This window comes from Manacus candei, unplaced genomic scaffold, assembly GCF_025592945.1.
Source record: "Manacus candei isolate 608988 ecotype Guabito, Panama unplaced genomic scaffold, ASM2559294v1 h1tg000033l, whole genome shotgun sequence".
Lineage (NCBI taxonomy): Eukaryota > Metazoa > Chordata > Aves > Passeriformes > Pipridae > Manacus > Manacus candei.
In genome coordinates this window covers 10,479,572-10,498,810 of record NW_026138081.1, presented here as the reverse complement: position 1 = coordinate 10,498,810, position 19,239 = coordinate 10,479,572, and the positions used below count along the sequence as shown (strand labels likewise).

General features: G+C 41.1%; 1 protein-coding gene across 2 annotated transcripts in view; it reads right to left on the bottom strand.

Annotated features, from left to right (window-relative positions):
• CSTPP1 (centriolar satellite-associated tubulin polyglutamylase complex regulator 1) overlaps positions 1–19,239 on the bottom strand; it is an 84,715-nt gene that overhangs the window by 9,637 nt on the left and 55,839 nt on the right. Inside the window, exons 4-5 of one of the 2 annotated variants that reach the window (XM_051791929.1) lie at positions 5,748–5,832; positions 200–285 (exon numbers count right to left, since the gene is read on the bottom strand). The exons of the other annotated variant lie outside the window; for it this stretch is intronic. Coding sequence (XP_051647889.1) covers positions 200–285; positions 5,748–5,832 — 171 coding nt within the window. The remainder of the gene's footprint in view (positions 1–199; positions 286–5,747; positions 5,833–19,239) is intronic. 2 annotated transcript variants of the gene reach the window in all.

The window sequence follows — 19,239 nt, the reverse complement described above, 5'->3', positions numbered from 1 at the left end:
TATTCACAAAAATTTGGAACCTACTCATGAAGCCTGCTAATCTCTTGACATCAGTGATGCCTTTCATCAGTAGATTCTATTATCTATATATTTTCTGTGAAAAAACATATCCTTTCAAGTTTCAAAAAAGTGCAAGGATTGGGAAGCTGTAAAGTTGCAATGCTATACTAATGATGGTCAGCAGCTTCCCAGCATTTACCTGAGTAGTAGAACTGGATCTGGAAAGCAAAGAGGAAATCAGAAAAAGACATCAGGCAATCCATTGCATCATCCATCAGCACAATCCTATGACAAGATGAGAGAAACAGTTTAGCATCTACAAAAGAACTTAAGTCTGTAACCAGGAGCCCCAGCTCTAGAGAAAGTGCAGCCATGGAACTGTGCACAACTGAGGATTGCCAGTGGCCCAGTATAAGAAGTTAGGAGAGAGGAACAGGAACACCCACTGCTGCATGGATGTGGATACCCTAATACCAAATGAAGGCAGCTTAAGAACCTGAAGCAAGGAGAAGATCCTGAATGTCAGTGCTATCACACACTTCAGCAACAGTGTGAACAGAGCAGTGTGACACGGATGTCAAGCATTCAAAGCCTGGTGGACATGATGGAACGAATGCTGGCATAAAAACTGCAAGGCTGGTTCATATGACTATATAGAATCATAGAATATCCTGAGTTGGAAGGGACTTACGAGGACCATCGAACTCCAACTCCTGACTAACTGTGACTACAGACAGGACAGTTACACAAGTAGTAAACTGGTATAAGCAGAACGAGTCATGCTATTTCTCTGTATACCAGAATTCATCAAATTGAGATACTTTTTCAGATTCATAAAGATAACTACAGTTGCTAATTCGCAATCTGTGGTCAAACAAATCTACTTGACTACAGAGGAAATAACATTGCACTAACAGCACCAATCAGCTTTCTAATTGCACACTGAACATCCTATCCTCCCCTCCTCATAAATGAATCAGTCTCTTTTCATATCAGGTCTATCATTTGACTATCAGGTCAAATTTCATGGTAACTGAAGACTTCTTGAACAAGTGACAATGTCCTCTTTCTCCCTGCTAAGTCCCAGGTGCATGCAGGGAGCTGCATGCATCCCTATTTTGAAGCATACTTCTTGAATATGGAAAATATCAGCCACAGGCCATAAAGATGAAATATAAGTGATAGCAAAGTGCAACTCCTTTCAGGAAAAAATCTGTGGATTTCAGAAGTAAGTTAGGGCAAAAGCTTTCATAAAAATGAAAACAAAACCAAGGCTCTGGTCACTGCCACTACATAAGGATTAAAAGGTCAGTCTCTGAAGTGGGGAAAATGACATCTATCAATGACAGCTTAGACTGTAAAACAGAAGAGCATATTCCACTCTGATGGAAAAAACCCTAGAGCATTCAGACAATGCTAAAGAAAGGCATTTGGTACTTTCTCTCAACTGTATGTAGGTCTACTAACCCTGTACAGTCTGTATCTGGCATACTGTGTCATATGAGAAGGACTGTCAGTTCACTATAGCCAAAATACCAGTCATCTATTAGGATCCTTTTGAACACAGGGACAAATGCAATCTACAGACCAACTCTGCAGCATCAGTTGTCTAAACACATTGCTGGGGAAACACTGCTCTGTCTCATATAAAAGACTCCAGGGAGCTGTGTGGGAGGCTGACCTAGAAGAACATAAGATCTTGCAAGACTTCCCTGCCACTCAGTTCTGTTCACTTTGGCAAAATCAAACATGTAGAGCAGCTTGAATTAATTATCTCAAAGAAGAAAGACCGGGACTGAGAGGGTCCCCAGGAGAAAAGCCAGTATTTAAAACAAAACCCTTTGAAGATGTCAAAGTGCTTCTGATTTATTTATTACATTCCAGAAGCCTCCTCTCATCCTTTCTAAAGAAGCAGTAGCTTCAGTTCTTAATTCTCACTAATAAGCATGTTACTGAGATTGTCAGTGGCCACATCAAGGAAATGGCTTTGAAGCTGGCAGGCAGAGCATCTTCTCAGGCAATACTGCTCAGCCAGTGGCATTTCCAACCACTGTTTAAGCAGTGGAAATGCAGTTGGCCACATCACTGATGAGCTGCATTTCCTCCTTTGAAATGATGGTCTGTCTTCCAGGTACCCTTAAAGCACCAAAGCTTTTCCCAGTGCATTTCTCCATCTTGAAGATGAAAGAGAGCAACAGCAGAGAGTTTTTTTACATATTTGTTATACACAGAGACAATAGTACATCACCTTCATAATACTCAAATAATTTCACTTGTTAAATCTAAAACTATGGTCAATGGCTGTGTTCTGCAGCACCAAGTCCCAGTCTCTTACTTAGAGGAGAGCATGAGGAAGTAGGCAGAGGTATGAGAATTTCCTGGGCATTTTTTGCCGTTAAAGACAGTAAGGAGCCTCTAAGGAAGATTATACAGCACCTATGTGATGGAGGAGCATCTAAATAGAAGCAGGTGCACTCTAGTGCTGGGTTACTGACTCCGCTTGGCCCAGGAGTTTGCATGCGGGAAATGTTGAGAAGTCTTTAAATCCAATACAATCATTTATGAGGAGATTGACTGCAGCTGGCTATTTCCCCACATAGCCAGTTGAATGAGCTCTCGAAGCTGGGAGAGCATCATATGCAACATATCTGTACCTCTTCCCTGAATATCTGGTAAGAAGAACATCCTAGCTAAGGACTGTAACTAGACAGCAGGACCAAAACTGAGGACAAAATCTGAAAGTCTGAACTGCAACTCAAGAGAGTTCACCAGGTATTTCATATTTCAAGGGATTTTTTTTCATTCTTTCTTGTCCAATTTAGACTTTAAGCCCTCAGGGAACAGATGTATTTACAAAGTTAGTAAAGTTAGTTAGGTGGCACTCAATGAATAATGAAAATCAAGGAGGAACTTTGGAAAGGACAGAAGAAAAATGCCTACACTTGAGGGACTCTGGTAAAGGGTGTAGTGGTCTTTCAGGGTTCAAGCAGGTTTGGCTGGCAGGAAAGCCTTGTTGTGGTGCCAGTGGGGAAACTTTATGGTCTACTGATTGTGGTTAAAATCTCAGAAATCCAGACTAGACAGGATGTCCCCAGGAAAAACTCTAGACCAGGCACATTGAAAGACTTTTACCGTTTTCTGCTACCATTGAAAAGGCTAACTGACACAATCTGTCTGAAGGCCAAGCTGGCTCAAATGAGTCCTCAGGGACTTGGCTTAATTACTGATACATGGGGGCAAAAATAAGCAAAACATACAGAAAGGGCAAGATCTGCACTCTCAGATAATCTTTTAACGATAGGGGTACTGAATTGCAAGCCCCAGTTCCATTAGCACCGATCAGTGCAACATGACCTCCCACATCACATAAAACAGCATAGGAGCCATGAATTACTCTGCTCCCCACTACTCAAATGTGGGTAGTGAGTTCCTTGTGTTTCTCTAACAAGGGAAAAGTCAGCGCTCAGGTACAGATCTTGAAATCATGGCATCAAACCAGAAAGATCCCTTCATTTTCTTTCCTTCTGCAATTTCAAGATTCAGAAAGCCAAAAGGTGTCTCTGAACATCAAAGGTATCTCTGTAGATTAAAATCTTTAATCTGCTAATGGCTATAACCCTTTGAAGAAAAAAAACATCCAAGAAATCTCACAGACACAGATAGCATGATTCTTTTTTTTGGGTATGACTTCTGCATTTGTGTAGCACCAGGAACAGAAAAATGGAGCTCTCAGATGTCACGTGAATAAAACCTATATTGTTGCAGCCCCTGTTCTTATGTTCTGACATTTCCTGATCTTAGTCCCAGTGTTTGTTATCAGTGCATAGCAACAGCTCCTGGACGAGCGGACTGCACCGTGCTGTGAGATCATCTCAGTCATGCAGCACAAAGACTACAACTACGACTGTGCTCTTCCCAAGAGCTCCAGTAATTACACAGGTCCTGGCTGTATCAGGGAATGCTGTGACTACTCCCGCTGCTACTTTAATTCCTTTCCAAAGAAAATTAGCAACACAACCCTTGGGGGTGAGCAGACTGAAGGAGGAACACTGTCAGTAGATTTGCATGTGACACTCATGCTTTGCAAGGGCTTGATCAACTGGTGCTGTAAGATAGCCTGCAAAGTTCACTCTTCTAACTGGCAGAGACCAAGGAAGACAATGGGAAATGTAGACCAGAAAAAGGACAAGAGAGTGAGCACCAGTTGTAAGCAAAGAGAAAGACGGTTCAGAAACATGACAAGTTTTATTAAAATTGTTCACATAGATTGTAACAGAATAATAGCAATGTGTAAGTAAATCTCTAGCCAGCCAAAAGTAGGAGTGAGGTCATCCCCACCTGAGCCTGGGTGCCTCTGACAGAGATCTCATTTCTCTCCAACACCTGCTCCCAAAGCCGGCTTGTCTGTCTCTATGGCACACGCACAACAGTGCAACAGGCCCCTGAATGGGGCCTCTAGTTTACAACAGTCTTGTGGATTAAATTCCTTGACACAAACATCAGAACATGTGTAGATATGCTGAAGTCTCCTTCACTGCATGCATCATCACAAATTCCTGCTCAGCTCAGCTGGAATCCTATGAAATACACACCAGCACATGGGACTGGTGCTTGTGCACCTCCATGAAAGGAAGCAGCAGACATATCTCTGCTACAGGGTTAGCATTCTTTCTTAGTCTGGCATTGGAGGCCAAGCAACTGAACTCCAAAGGCCCACTGATGAGCTGAAGGGAAAAGTGACTCTCAACTTTTAGTTGTAATTGAACCAATACAGATTAAACTGCAGTTCAGTTTGGATAGCATCACTTAGGAGCCTGGGAAGAATTCAACACATCAGCCAAGTAGAAGCACTAGCAGATGGATAACACTTCTCTTTTTCAATTTCCTTTCTTATTATAATTTTCATGGGACTCTAATGGTAAAGAAAGATTACAAAATGACAAATAAAAAAATAGGACCTTTTCATTATTTAGGCATGAACAACATAGGTAGCAGCTAATATTCTGATCATGTATCTGGACTCTATTCCCAACTGTCATATTTAGGACCGTGACAAAAGTTAAATTTCCATGCCTCCTCTGCTGAGATGGCTAGGAATGAAAGCATTTATTCAGTAACCTTGCTGTGATCGTATATGTATGTGTGAGTGCACACACTCCTACTGAGATCTGAACTGACCCCCCCCAAACAACAGATGCACGTACCTTATTACATTTTCACTATCAGATAGTTAATAATCAACTGCCTGGGCTGGACTGGAATCAGCAAGCACAATCAGTAAAAAATTCCATATCACATTATCAGTGCCCTGAGCCAACTATCTGCTTTTTGCCTTGTCTAGATTAAAATAAAATTTCAAACAGATTAGCTACCATGTTCTTACCAAATGTACTTTAAAACACTGGCAATCCTTCAGAGGTTAGTGCCATTTAAATGTGATCAACCATAGGCAAGGGGGAACACATTTTAAGAATGGTAAAAGGCATTTGAAACAGAGTTTAAAAATCATGTCAGTTAAAAACACATTGGCTAATAATTTTTTATCTGCATGGACAGCCAGCAGCAGCATTCTGCACTGATGTTTCAGCCTCTGCATATCTTAAATACATACTCTTTCTCATTGCTAGAAAAACGCCCCATTCTTGGGTGTCTCTTTTCCCCAGACCTTAAAAGCTGAAGGTCCCTGTTCATACCTTTACCCACAGATCTAGTTCCTTAGTCCATGCACGTAGAGGATGAGGACCCACCTTGCTGCTTTCTGAGTGAGTTCCATTGGGAAGTCAGGGCAAAGCAGCTGCAGCAGGCAGTGGTATTCCTGTGCTGTCAGCAAATCTGCAGGAAAAGAGAGGTGAGAACATCGTAATTCTTTTAAAAGCCATTCCCTCCCCTTGCTTTCTCTCTAGGGAAAAACCCTCATATTCCCTTTACTCTCAATTCAAGTAGTCTGGGTACTAATGATAATATAACTTCTCCCTAAAATCTAAGAGCAGGGCTCTTCAGATGGAGTTTCCAGCAAAGACAATCCAAAAGAGGCCTGATGAAGAGGAAATTGTATTGATGAGGCTCCTGCAGAGAAACTGGTAACAGGTAGTGATTCAACATGAAAAAGGGGTAACCAACACAGGGCAGTTTCAAGTGAGAACACAGTTTGGTTCAACTTGAATATAACCATGTGGAAAGAGAAATAATTTCAAAGTTGCTTAAATTTGCTGAAATTCACTGGCATGGTGACATTCCCCACAATATGCTTGAAAATCATCCACAGAACATCTGGCAGCAGTAACAAAGGCAAACAAGGTTTTTGGGTTGTGTATGGAAGGCTACAGAGTATAAACCACAGACATTATTACTTTGGCATTCGGTAAGGCAGCTGGATGGTCTCTTTTGGAATAATGTGTACAAATCTGGTCACTGTATTATAGGAAGCACAGAACGAAGATCCAAAAAACACAAGAAAACCAATCAAATGATTCCTGTTTTATAGAGCAGCTTTGTGAAAAACTGGTCAAGAAGGGCCTCTGTGGTTCAGCAAAAGGAGTCTAAAAGAGGTGACTCTTAGGGAAGCTTATAGGATCCCAAGGGAATTGAAACATACTGATGTCAAAAAGCCCTACATGATTGTATGTTCACAGTCCAAAAGGCTGTGGACTGGAGTTAAGGAGAAGACTAGCTGAACAGCAGCAATTTTGCAGTACTTCTATATACAGAAGAATGCAAAGTATGGAAGAAAGAGCCAGGGGTGGAAGTAGAGCCAAGCAGTTGTCAGGGAGGGGATCACAAGGGCACAGGCGTTAGGACTGAGGTACAGAGCATGAGTTCTTTTGCCACAGACACATCTCAGTCTTCATTAGGCTCTCATCCAAATAATCAATCTTGTTCCAGATGACAGCCACAATTTAGAATAACAGAATCATGAAGGTTGGAAAAGACCCTTAAGAGTATCAGGTCCAATAATTAACCCAACATTGCCAAGTCCACCATTAAACCATGTCCCTAAGCACCACATCTACATGTTTTTTGAACATTGCCAGGGATGGTGATTCCACCACTTCCCTGGGCAGCCCATTCCAATGCTTGACAACCCTTTCAGTGACTAAATTTTTCATAATATCCAATCTAAACCTTCCCCAACGCAACTTGAGGCCAGTTCCTCTCATCCTGTCACTTGTTACTAGGGAGAAGAGACTCACACCCACGTTCCTACAACCTCCTTTCAGGTAGTTGTAGAGAGCAGTAAGGTCTGCCCTGAGCCTCCTCTTCTCCAGGCTAAACAACCCCAGCTCCCTCAGCCACTTCTCCTAAGAGTTGTGCTCCAGACCCTTAACCAGCTTCATTGCCCTTCTCTGGACATGCTCCAGCACCTCAATGTCCTTCTTGTAGAGAGGGGCCCAGAACTGGACACAGGATTTGAGGTGCAGCCTCACCAGTGCTGAAATACAGGGGGACAACCACTGCCCTGGCTCTGCTGGCCACACTATTGCTGATACAAGCCACGATGCCATTGGTCTTCTTGGCAACCTGGGCACACTGCTGGCTCCTGTTCAGCTGCTGTTGACCAGCACCCCCAGATCCTTTTCCACCAGGCAGCTTTCCAACCACTCTTCCCCCAGCCTGTAACACCGCATGTGGTTGTTGTAATCCAAAGGCAGGACCCAGCACTTTGCCCATTGATCCAGCCTATCCAGATCCCTCTGCAGAGCCTTCCTACCCCCCAGCAAATCAACACTTCTGCCCAACTGGGTGTCATCTGCAAACTGACTGAGGGGGTACTCAATCTCCTTGCTCAGATCATTGATAAAAAGATTAAGCAGGACTAGCCTCAATACTGAGCCCTGGTGGACGAGGGCTTCTCCCAATCTCCACAACTCCTCAAAGCCTGGCAGTTCAACAAAAGCAAGAGAAAGGCAAAATATTACGCCTTGATCAGATATTTCAAGAGGCAGGTATGCAGTATCAAGGGGACATTCCACTGCGACATCCAACCCAATCAAATTAATATTTTCAATGCTGACTAAAGAAATAGTGCAAGAGGACTGTCACCAAAATCAAGTTACAGACTTTCCCTTCCTCTACGTTATTAGCCAACAAATGGAGGGCAGAGAAGTGAGAGCTATGATTTTTCTCTTCGGTTGAGGAAGCCTACAGCTGAAAAACTGTTGTCAGGCACTTTGACATCCATTACAGACACTCTCTAGAGTACTATACTTTGCACTACTCTTGAGAGGACCTTCTATCTAATGAAGCACCTTGGGTTTAGGGTCATGGTATGAAAAGGTGTTTTTGCTCCATCTGGAAAAGCCAATTCTGTAGTCGGAAACCTGCTCTAACAGACAAAAGTCCCAGCCTGTGCAGAACTACAGTACCATTGCAGGGATTTCTGCAACCTATTCTACTGCTGGGATAAATACATCTGAATCTCTCTTCTTCCAAAACCTGAATGCTGAGCTGAGTTACATTCCTGTGAATTCACTGAAACAACAGGTGTCTGGGAGCACATGTAACTTGTTTGTATTGTCATTTCTTGCTAAAAGACAAATCAGAGGCTGTTGTCTATCGCAGATACTACCTTGGTCCTTCAGTCCAAGTATATCTGAGCTTGGGTTAATGATGGTATTCAGTGGAATGGTGGGGTTTCTTCCTGCAATGTTAGCTAATCAGTTCCTTGAATGTCCTCAAGAAAAGTATCAGCAAGTTTTATATATAACTGCAAAAGGATGTTATTGAAAAAGTTCCACTTATCATAAGCATAAATTTTGAATTTTCAGCTCACTATTCATGACACAATATAGAGGAAAGAAAATTTTTTTTCTCTGTTATTTTGTTAGCTCAACAGTCATCAAGCAAAGTATCCCCAAGTTTTATTTCCTAAGTTCTTAAGAAAACTATCTGGTCATGTAAGATACATGCAAGTTTCATGTCCCCCAAGGTTCAATACTGGACCCAATACTGTTTAAATTATTCATCAATGACTTGGATGAAGGAGCAGAGAGCTTCCTCAGCAAGTCTGCTGATTACACAAAGCTGTGAGAAGTGGTCAATACCCCAGGGGGCTGTGCAGCCCTTCAGAAGAACCTCAACAAGTTGGAGAGATGGGCAGAGAAGAACCTTCTGAAATTCAACAAAGGCAAATGTGGGGGCGTGCACCTGCGGAAGAACAACACCCTGCACCTGTTTAGGCTGGGGGCCGACCTGCTGGAAAGCAGCTCTGCAGAAATGGACATGGGGGTCCTGATGGACAACAAGCTGTCCGTGAACCACCAGTGTGCCCTTGCAGCCAAGAAGGCCAATGGTATCCTGAGGGGCACTAGGGAGAGCACTGCCAGCAGGTCAAGGGAGGTGATCTGCCCCTGTACTCAGCCCTGGTGAGGTCTCTCACCTGGAATGCTGTGCCCAGTTCTGGGCTCCTCAGTACAAGAGAGACATGGAGCTCCTGGGGTGGGTCCAGTGGAGGGTTATGAAGATGATTAATGGCGTGGACCATCTCTCCTACGAGCATGGGCTGGGAGAGTTGGACCTGTTCAGCCTCTAGAAGAGACAACAGAGAGGGCACCTCATCAGTGTCTATAAGTGTCTGAAGGGAGGGTGTCAAGAGCAACAGGAGAAGAGGCAACAGGCAGAGACTGAAACACAGGAAGTTCCACCTGAACATGAGGAACAGGGACAGATTGCCCAGAGAGTTTGTGGAGTCTCCCTCACTGAAGATGTTCAAGAACCATCTGGATGCAATCTTGTGCAATGTGCTCTGAGATGACCCTGCTTGATCAGGGAGATTGGACCAGATGATCCACTGTGGTCTCTTCCAATATATCCCATTCTGTGATTCTGTGAGCTTCCACAGGCCCAGCATAGGAATTAGGTTATAGGAAAAGAGAGAATTTGAACAGAAAAAAAGCTCTTTTTGAAGCAGACACTTTCTCATAATTGACAGTATGGATAATATGGACCTTTTACTCTTCAAGGCTTTGAATAATCCTGGGTATTATTAAACTTCTGAACTTTGATAAGAAGTCTGCATGTTGGTCTGAAGGAGTCACATCATTTAGAAGCTTTGTGCAATACTCAATCTCCATTTTTTGTTTGCTTAAGTTCAAATTCCTATTTATGCATCCTTATACCTCTTGCTCTTCATTATTTTTTCTTTCATTTGTCAACAGATCATTATAATAACCCCTTCTTCATATTGTATCTTATTCAATCTATTTATGGGTAACAACATTTATGTAAAGTTAAATCTGTTTACCTTACCCTCTACATCTCTCCCTACTTAGCCCAGTCATATCTGTTGCTCTGCTTTGATCCTCTTTAGATTTTCACAGTGCGGTGTCCAGCGGTGTACAAAGCATCCTTTGTGCATTCAGAACAGGCAGGCTCTAGAAGGATAATCTGCCCAATTTAATCAGCAAAGTCCCTTTTCATTGATTTTGGTTTTTAGCCTCCTCTTTTTTCCCCTTGAAGGTGAAAGTGTTTGAGGGGTTCTTTTTGAAGGATGAGGTTTACAGAGAAAGTTGCACTTTGTTCTCAGTCCTTATGTGTTTGATAGACAAAAGCAGCTTGAGAAGGTAACATGGCCCTAAGCAAGCTTTACTTTTGAAGCATAAATAGAGATCTCTCACTTGCTGGAAATAACATACTTTTAAAACTTATAATTATTTTTAATTATAAATAATTATTTTCTTCTCTCTCTTCATAGCAAGTCACAGCATCATACTTAGTCCTCCACCACAAAACAACATAGAACAAAAGCAGAAGTCTGCTCCAAAAGACTTTGGGAAAGGGTGGCAGAGATCCTCTGCAACCAGCACATTAGAACATGAAGTTTGTTGTCAATTAAAGCGGAATTAATTATGGTTTCAGTCTTTGAGCAAATGGTCTATTTAGATGGAAACTGCACACAAAGCTGAGGTGGTGCAGAGAAGTTCCTTCTCTAAAGAAAGAAGCCCTTTGCTTCTTACTCCTGGGGAAATGGCGCCAAGCTATTCACTGAAGTACACAGGCAGACTCTTTTAGGCCATAACACAACTCAGCCTGTAGACAACCCAGGCGCCTGACCAAGAAATCGTATCAATTTCTCAGACTATAGTTGGGTACCTATTACACAGGAAGTGGGATCACCACAGGCCTTAGGAGGTATCTACAGTTTGCTGTGATGACTGTTTTCCTATTCCCTACAGCAAGGTCAGTGAAGACCATGCCGAAAATTACATTTGCCCATACACCACATTGTCTGCCAAGAGCTGCTTGGAATAAACAAAAGCAGTTTTGGTGCATGACCACGTTGCTCCTTCCTGTCTCCAGGCCACAGCTGAGTAAATAGTGTTCAATGCTGCATGATGAAGAAAGAAAGAAAAGAAGGAAGGTACCAGTCAGAATGAGTGAAAACTGGAATCCACAACTGCTACTTTGGTTGCTACCACAAATTACTGCATCTCAAGTTCCAGTAACAAATGAAGCAAATCACGGAGTGTTTAAATCTGACCCCACAGCACAGGGCAATGAGCTATACACACTCTACCATGCCCTTGCAGTGGAGGAAACTCAGTCATACCATGTGCTTAAGGATGGAGATTGCAGTCTTCATGTTAATCATGTTCATATACAGCTAAACTAACACTTTGCTCTTCTACTGCAAAGCAGCTGATACCAATTCCAAAGTAATTTTAAAACAACAGCTCACTAAGAAGGAGCTGGGAGGCTTAACAGGAAGTACTTTTCACTGTTCAGTATAATTTTTGCTCTACTGGTCTTCAAACACTTGCCCAGCCTGTACTGCTGCTGCTGCTGTGCCACTAGCAAAATCCTAACTCTTCTCTACAGATTTAATTGTCCTGTGAGTAGTTTATTGTCTTTTAGTGCCTGAAGAGGACTTTTTCTCATGTTTCAGAGATATAGTGGAGAAAGAAGTCTTAGAAGATACCACTTTCTGGATAAAAATGGCCAACATTTGAGAAACATGAGGGCAGCTGCTTCGTATTTCCCTGGCTTTTAAGGTGCATATTAAACTGTTTTTTACATTTCGTTTCTGGTTTGTATGTGGCTGACAGATGGCACCTGACCCGAAGTGATGCAAACTCCAGGAATGCTAAATGATGTGTTTATGCTGCTGTCAGTGTGTGTATGAAGTGTAGACACACCTGAGCTATCTTAAAACTAGTTATCTTTCACAGCCTAGCCACAGAAGCCTGGAGCTCAGTGAAGGCTGCAAAATCTGCCCAGGACGCCAATAAATATTTAGGACTTAGACTGAATTGCAGTCATTGCTGCTGTATCTAGGCTGCTTTCAGCACAAGAAATAGCTATCTACAGTGTTGTCACAACACTGTGACAACTTTAAAAATGCCCAGAGCAGTAGGAGAATGCTGCAGCTGGTGTATGAAATCTGCCCCAAAAAGTCACATTGGTAAATTCCCAGAAACACAAGGATTGCCTTGATGAATATACATTAAAGCTCCCTATTCCCATCATTTTTTATGTACAACCAGTATCCAAGAATACTGGAGCCCTGTGCAGTGTAGCTGTCCCCTCCGAATTATGGCAGGACACACAATTTCCACAGGTTGCTTTACCACAGGCATGAAGTCATTCAAGAGTCATAAAGTCAGAGAGTTGTAAATCAGTCTCCTGGAAATGTAACAGAGAACAGACTAATTTATTTTTCTTTAAGTGTTGGAAGAGTCTTTCCTGGCCTTTAGTTTTTTAGTGTTTCTGGTATAAGTAAGTATCACATCCTTAGGATTCTTTCTATATCTCTGCAAGATTGCAACCTAGTAGAAAAGAACAAAAACGAACAGAAGCCCCTAAAAATAAAAGTGTGCATGTTCTTAGGGTGTCTAAAGGAGCTACAATTTTACAAAAAATGAACAAAAACATGAGTATTGATAATACTGGAACTTCACAACAAACATCTGGCTAGTAGGCTAAGCTCTGCACGTGCCTTGTTCACAAGATACCTATAGCCTAATTTCCTCCATACATCTAGTGCTTATAGCAAACAGAAAGCCAAGAATTCTAGGAAAATTAATCCATAAGTAGGACCTAAACAGCAATATACTGTGTACACCCCCCATTTCTTTCTCGTAACACTTTCTACTCTAAAAATAAAAGTCATTCCTTTTCAATTAATCATTCATAAAATTTTGCATTGGGAGATTTTATGACCTATCATGAAAAAGATCTGTTCCTGAGAGAATGGCTGTTTAAATTAGAATTTGAAACAAAATAAAAACATTCAAGGACTGTTTCTCTTACTGATTTGCTTTTTCAACTGACAAGAAGAGATATAAATAGAAACCAGACTCAGAATGTGCATATGTCTAATTTTAAAAATTTATTTTCCTTATTTTTTAAAAAACAAAAAGCAAAGGAGCAGGTCACATAATTATCCCTGTAGTTTGAGATGGAAGCTCAAATAAAGCTAAACTACACAATAAACAATAAGCAGTCACACACTTTCCTCTTAAGTTGTATAAGCATATTCATGTAAGATGTGTACACAGAAGCAGAAGGATTCATTCTGCTCTTTAAGTGTATAGACAGTTTCTATAGTCCTTAAATCATAGTCCTAAGAGCATAGGAAAATCAGAAGAAAACTGAGACTCATTTGCTACTTTTAAGGAAAATGCTCTAGAAGCCAGAGATTGCTACAAGGTTAGATAAAAAACAACTTAATTTTTCAAAGGAAGGTTTTCTAGTGAATAGTTTAAAGAGCATAATGGTAAAATCAGTGTCACAAATCAGCTTAAGAATCAGTTCTTTACATGGAGTCTTGGACATAAGTAGCTCTAAATAAATAATAAATAATAAATAAATAAATAAATAAATAATAAATAAATAAATAAATAATAAAGGCTTTGTACCAATGTCTGGCTCAATCCCACATACTAGCATACATTATTTTCTTAATTTTAATAACTGGATGCATTAACTCTGTCTTCCTGATGGTGAAGTTCAACATGCAGTTAAGTCAAACTAAAACTTTACTCCTGCTGCAAGAGACAGGTCTCACTCCTTTCTCTTTTTCTTTCCCCTCATTTGCTGCTGACCACATGGTTCTGAACCACCCCTTATACCAGCTCTGATACTCAACAGGCCTCTTGCTGAGAAGACTCAGCCTTTTCCCTGGGCTACTGAATTGCACTGACTCTCAGAAATGTCTGATGAAAGCTCGTGCAAAGCAAGCTGTGGAAGAGCACAACCAGGTGCAGAAAAGAGGGAAGGATGTGGGTAAGGTCAGCAGAATCTCACCTCCTCAGCAGATAAAAACTGTTAGACAGGCTTAAGTAGTTCCCTGCTTAAGATGTCTTAATCCTTAAAGTCCAGGATTTATGCAAGGCAATGTCATAGGATTAATGATCCTCCTAATTAAAAGCAGGTTCAGCTTTATTGGCTGTACTTGCACCATACCTGCCATGATGGTTTGTGAACACGCTGGTATCAGACACAGTTAAGACAGAACTTTTGGCATCCTTACTATCCAAGCAGGCAGATGAGTTCAGGTTATTCACAAACCTACTCTTTCCACTGATACCATTTAGGTCCTCCCAGAAGGGATCCCAGGACATCCTCAGGAAAGGATCCCAGAAGCTTCTGTGTCTGACATGACATGACATGATGTGACATGACAGCAAAAGCAGACAGGGTAACTGAAGGATGGAGGGGAGTGGGGGATTCTTGCGTGGGGTGCAGGGTGGGGGTGTCTTCCAGAGGGGTATGCACAGCTCTGGCTGCACCCTGGATTGCCTCTCCTGACCTGTGAGAATACTAGCAAAACCCTGCCAGACGTAAGGGTGCTGCTGCAGGCAAGAAGTCTTCACAAACAAGATGTTTTTCACTGTACAAAAGGAACATGGCTCTAAACAGCAGACTTAGATAGGTGATTCCTGTGGACAACAGGTAGAAAGACACAGTTTATGATGTGAAAAAACAAAGAGTGAAAGAGATTTACTGAGATTTGCCTGGAACAACCTGTGTCAGACTCAGGACAAATATAGTGGAGAGCTAAGCAGACTGACCTGAACAGATTTGTTGGGGGAGTGCTGCAAGAGAGAACAGAGAGAGGGGATTAGCACTGTGGTTGAGCAGAAAGCTAGTTTTGAGGCACTCAGGTAAGAAGGAAAAGATTCATCTCCAGCTGATTTGAAGAATGAACTCATCTGTTCCGGAGGTAGCCCGGACAGTTCATATCAACAGTGAATTCACTGAGAAGTGGATCTATTATGGGCAAAGCTTGTAGCACCCTACTTTGAGTGAGCTAAAGGATTTTGAAAGGGTAGAATCTTCTAGATGGTGTGATTGTTTTTCTGCACTTTGATCTTGAGCCCTTTTATCAAAAAACCACTTGCCAGATAAACAAAAACAAAAAATGAATTTATACAACACTGATCTAATTCTATCTCCAAAATCCAGAATCTTGCTGTTTATACAAATGTTAATCATCCTCTAGTCCCTTTCAAATTCCCCATAATTATCCTTCAGTATGAAGTGTTTCATGTGGCAGCATTTCTTCAGCTTTGAGTGAACGTTACTCAGGGCACCATGAGCTGTGCCAAAGGTACAGTCCAAGGCTATCATTTGGTGTGCTTATGTGGCTAACATGGCACATCCACAAACTGAAAAATTTAAACTTTCATTAGAAACAGAGAAGAAGTTTTCAGCTCCCATGGTTGTAAAGAAAACATTCCAATATTGGAAGAGTTTAACTTATGCAGTGTGATATTCCTGAATCCATAGTCTGAAATATGATTCAAGTTTGATCCTTCCACTTACTTTGGGAACCTTAATACCATACCTAATGCAACACTAAAGACAATGTTAACTCTTTAATTTCTTGTCTTAATTCTAGGATGGAACTTTGAATGAAGTCAGGGTTTAAAGAATTCAGAGTTCCTGAAGTGCAAGAACAGCAGATAATAAGAAAGGAGAAGCATCCACGACTTCTATCAGTATTTCCAGAAGTATAAAAAGAAGAAGATGACAAACAAAAGAGCCTGGTTTAAATTTTCCAGTACATTGCTGACTACAGCAACCAGATGGTGGTTTAAACGGACACCCAATTTGCTCCATGCAGCTTTCTTTAACATTTACAAAGATAATTCCATGCATATTCTGAAGCACATATAATCCCAAAGATATGCTCAGCTCATCAAATATGATCCAAATGGATACTCAGCCTTCTTTGAAGGACATAGGCCTGAAAGAAAGAGGCTAGTTTTGTGGACTACAGTATGAGAATGTATGACTACCCATCATGTTTCAGAGGCGTAGCAAACCCAAACCAAAACAAGACAGACCTTTAAGGCAGACAAACTAGAAAACCAGAAATAAGGTACCATTTCAGAGTGAGAGCAATTTATTACTGAAATATCATAACATTTGACAATTTTTGTGTGTGTCCACTAATTATTTTTTCCTTTCACTGCAATGTTACTAAAGATGTAACTAGCAGATCTCCCCAGCAATAGATGATTTAGACTGCTTTTATCCTGTTCAACAGTTGACTTTTTCTCACTTTGAGGAATTTTCAGTCACTCATAGAGAATAATCAATTCAATTCCAGAGCTAATTGGTCTTGTAAACAATAAGGAGAAAACACTCCTCTTGGAGTTCTGGCCATCTGGGGGGCAGACTGTTCAACCACTTAAAACAGGACCCACAGCACTCTTAATAGTGAAGTAGAGGAATGCCAGCAACACTTCACTGAAAGGGACCATCAACATTTCCCCAAGCTCTCAAACAGCAGCAGTAATCTTTAGACAAGATGTGGATCAGCCTCTGTTCAAGAAAACAAGTTGTCATTAAGCTTAAGATCTTCAAAACAACTGAAGAATTCATAGCTACGTGCCACGAGATGGGCAGAGTAAATGGGCAGGTGGTATGCAGCTGTATCTCATTCAGTGCAGGACCTTACATACAACCCCTCCTCCCTCGGATATGTACTAGGACTAGTGACAATATGGGACTATGGCCAGTTCTTCAATTGCTGTTTGGTATTTCCTTTCTGCTTTCAGATCCCCTAGAAATACAGTTAGCTGGTAGACAGCTCATCTGTGTCATGCACACAGGGTCAGGGAGCAGAAGAAAGCTATGACATTGACCTAGAAAGGAAAGGAAGCAGAGGATAAGGAGGACACACAATGAACTATGGAAATGCTGCAGCAATCTGCAGCAATCTCAGATCAAAGATCTCTTTGACTTCCAGTTTCTTTCTAGCTTACTTTTCCAGGAAAGACCAGTGAAAGGTTCCAGTGAACCAATTCCAGTAGAATCATGTATTTTCAATACCTTGAATCTCCCATGTGTTCATATGGCATAACGTGGCATGTAAAAGCATGAGGTGCAACAGTCAACAATTTTCTCAGAACAATCAATAAAACAGAAATGGTTTGGACTTTCCTCTTTTAATGATTGCTTTGGAAGAAGCGTACAAGGAACAGTGCAGCTGCTACAAGCACTTGACAAACATTTCAACATAATTTATATCATGATCAGGGACAGCCTTGTGTGTCTCCCCCTGTCTCTGCTCCACATCAACCCTTAACTAATCCACTGCAAAGTTTTGAGCAGTTAACTGCACCTTCATCAATAGCTGTCATCACAGCAGGCACACAGATACTGCTTCTCTGAAACACATCCATCATGAGCCCAATCACGAAAGAGACAAGTTCAGGCATGTGAGGAATGGAGAATCCTACACGCCACCGAGAGTGATACCAGTGTGCAATTACACAAAGCAGTCAATTCACTGTGGTTGAACTCAAGAAGTTGGTAGTGATACACAAAGCACTGAAGGTCTAGCACATCTTTCTCTGTGCTTGTGTACACCTGGAACAATTTGACTACCCAACTTAAGCGTGAATCTTCCAAGAACTGAAAGCCATTCATAGTCCTGGCCATTCCTTGACTTTACTGCACAGTATATTTATGTATAAGTCTATATATAGGCTATGAAGTATAATCCCAAGTACCTAGACTGTTGGCTAGTTTTCTCCAATTTTCTTTCACAAATTATAATGCCTAGAAAAACAGTCTGAAAGGAAAGAGTATAGTTTTTAGGAGCCTCTGAGTCAACAGTTGAAGCCTCTTTCACAAAAATAAGTATAGTATCTGGACCTTTGCTTGGGCAGTGTTGTTCATGTAAAATGCTCTTACACTCACCAATATTGAGTTTCTTTTACGAGTGTGAAAACTTAAAAACAAAATGAACCTCCAAGCAAACAAATCAATAAGAGAACTGGCTGGAGAAAGGTAATCTGGTTAATGACAAGACCGAAGAAGTCATCATTAGTTATTTAGAAGGAAATGCAGTGGAGCATGTAAGCTCCACAGAGAATGTTTGGAGCCCATTACAATATCAATGAGCTAGATTAATGATTATAAATGACCACCACTACAGAACTGGTCTGAATGCAGAACAGAATGAATGCACTAAGAGAAACCTGAAACAACAAGGCATCCAACTGCCCCTCTTAAGGGGTATGCTTTTGGCTAAGGTTCTGTAACATCTCTTGATTTTAACTCTTAAAATACTCAAGTAAGTTGTGTGTCCTAAAAAATAGTAATAATTTTTGTAAAGATTCAGAAGGAAATAAGTTAGTTTTCTCTGTATTTCCCATGGAGAAATACACATTTAATAAGAATTTGACACAGATATTAATTTATATGAAAATGAAACAAGGCCTTTTTATTTTTTTAACATTTCTTTAAGCAAGTTCTAAACTCTACCATTAATCCTGAAAGTTTTTCATGGACATCATGCATCTTTGTCAAAGTTTAACTTAAATGCCACCAATTTTACAGCTAAATACACTTCTGCGGACCATGTACCATGAATCACAAGAATGTTTTGCTGGAAGAAAGTTCAGGCAAATTCCCTAAATATTCCAGCATTATGCCTTAACACTGATGCTATGCATATATTATGGTAATCAGAGAAGTGTAAGAAACTAGACAAAAGAGCAAGTTGTTGTGGAAAGAAAAAAGGACACTCTTGTTACTGCACAGTGCTTTCTAGAGGGGAGTAAAAGGCCATCTACTGGAAGACAAATATAGAGATGAATCCATACGGAAGTCCTGCCTTGTAGAAACTAAAAACAAAGTTCAGTTGTGTAATCTTTTCAGCCTCATAATGAGGTCAGGCCCTTCAAGATCTTTGTAAGGATCTTTATGGTAGGAGCAATAAAAAGGAGTATCACTTAACTGATTAGTTATGGGATAATAGCTTAGCATAGTGAAAAAATTATTTTG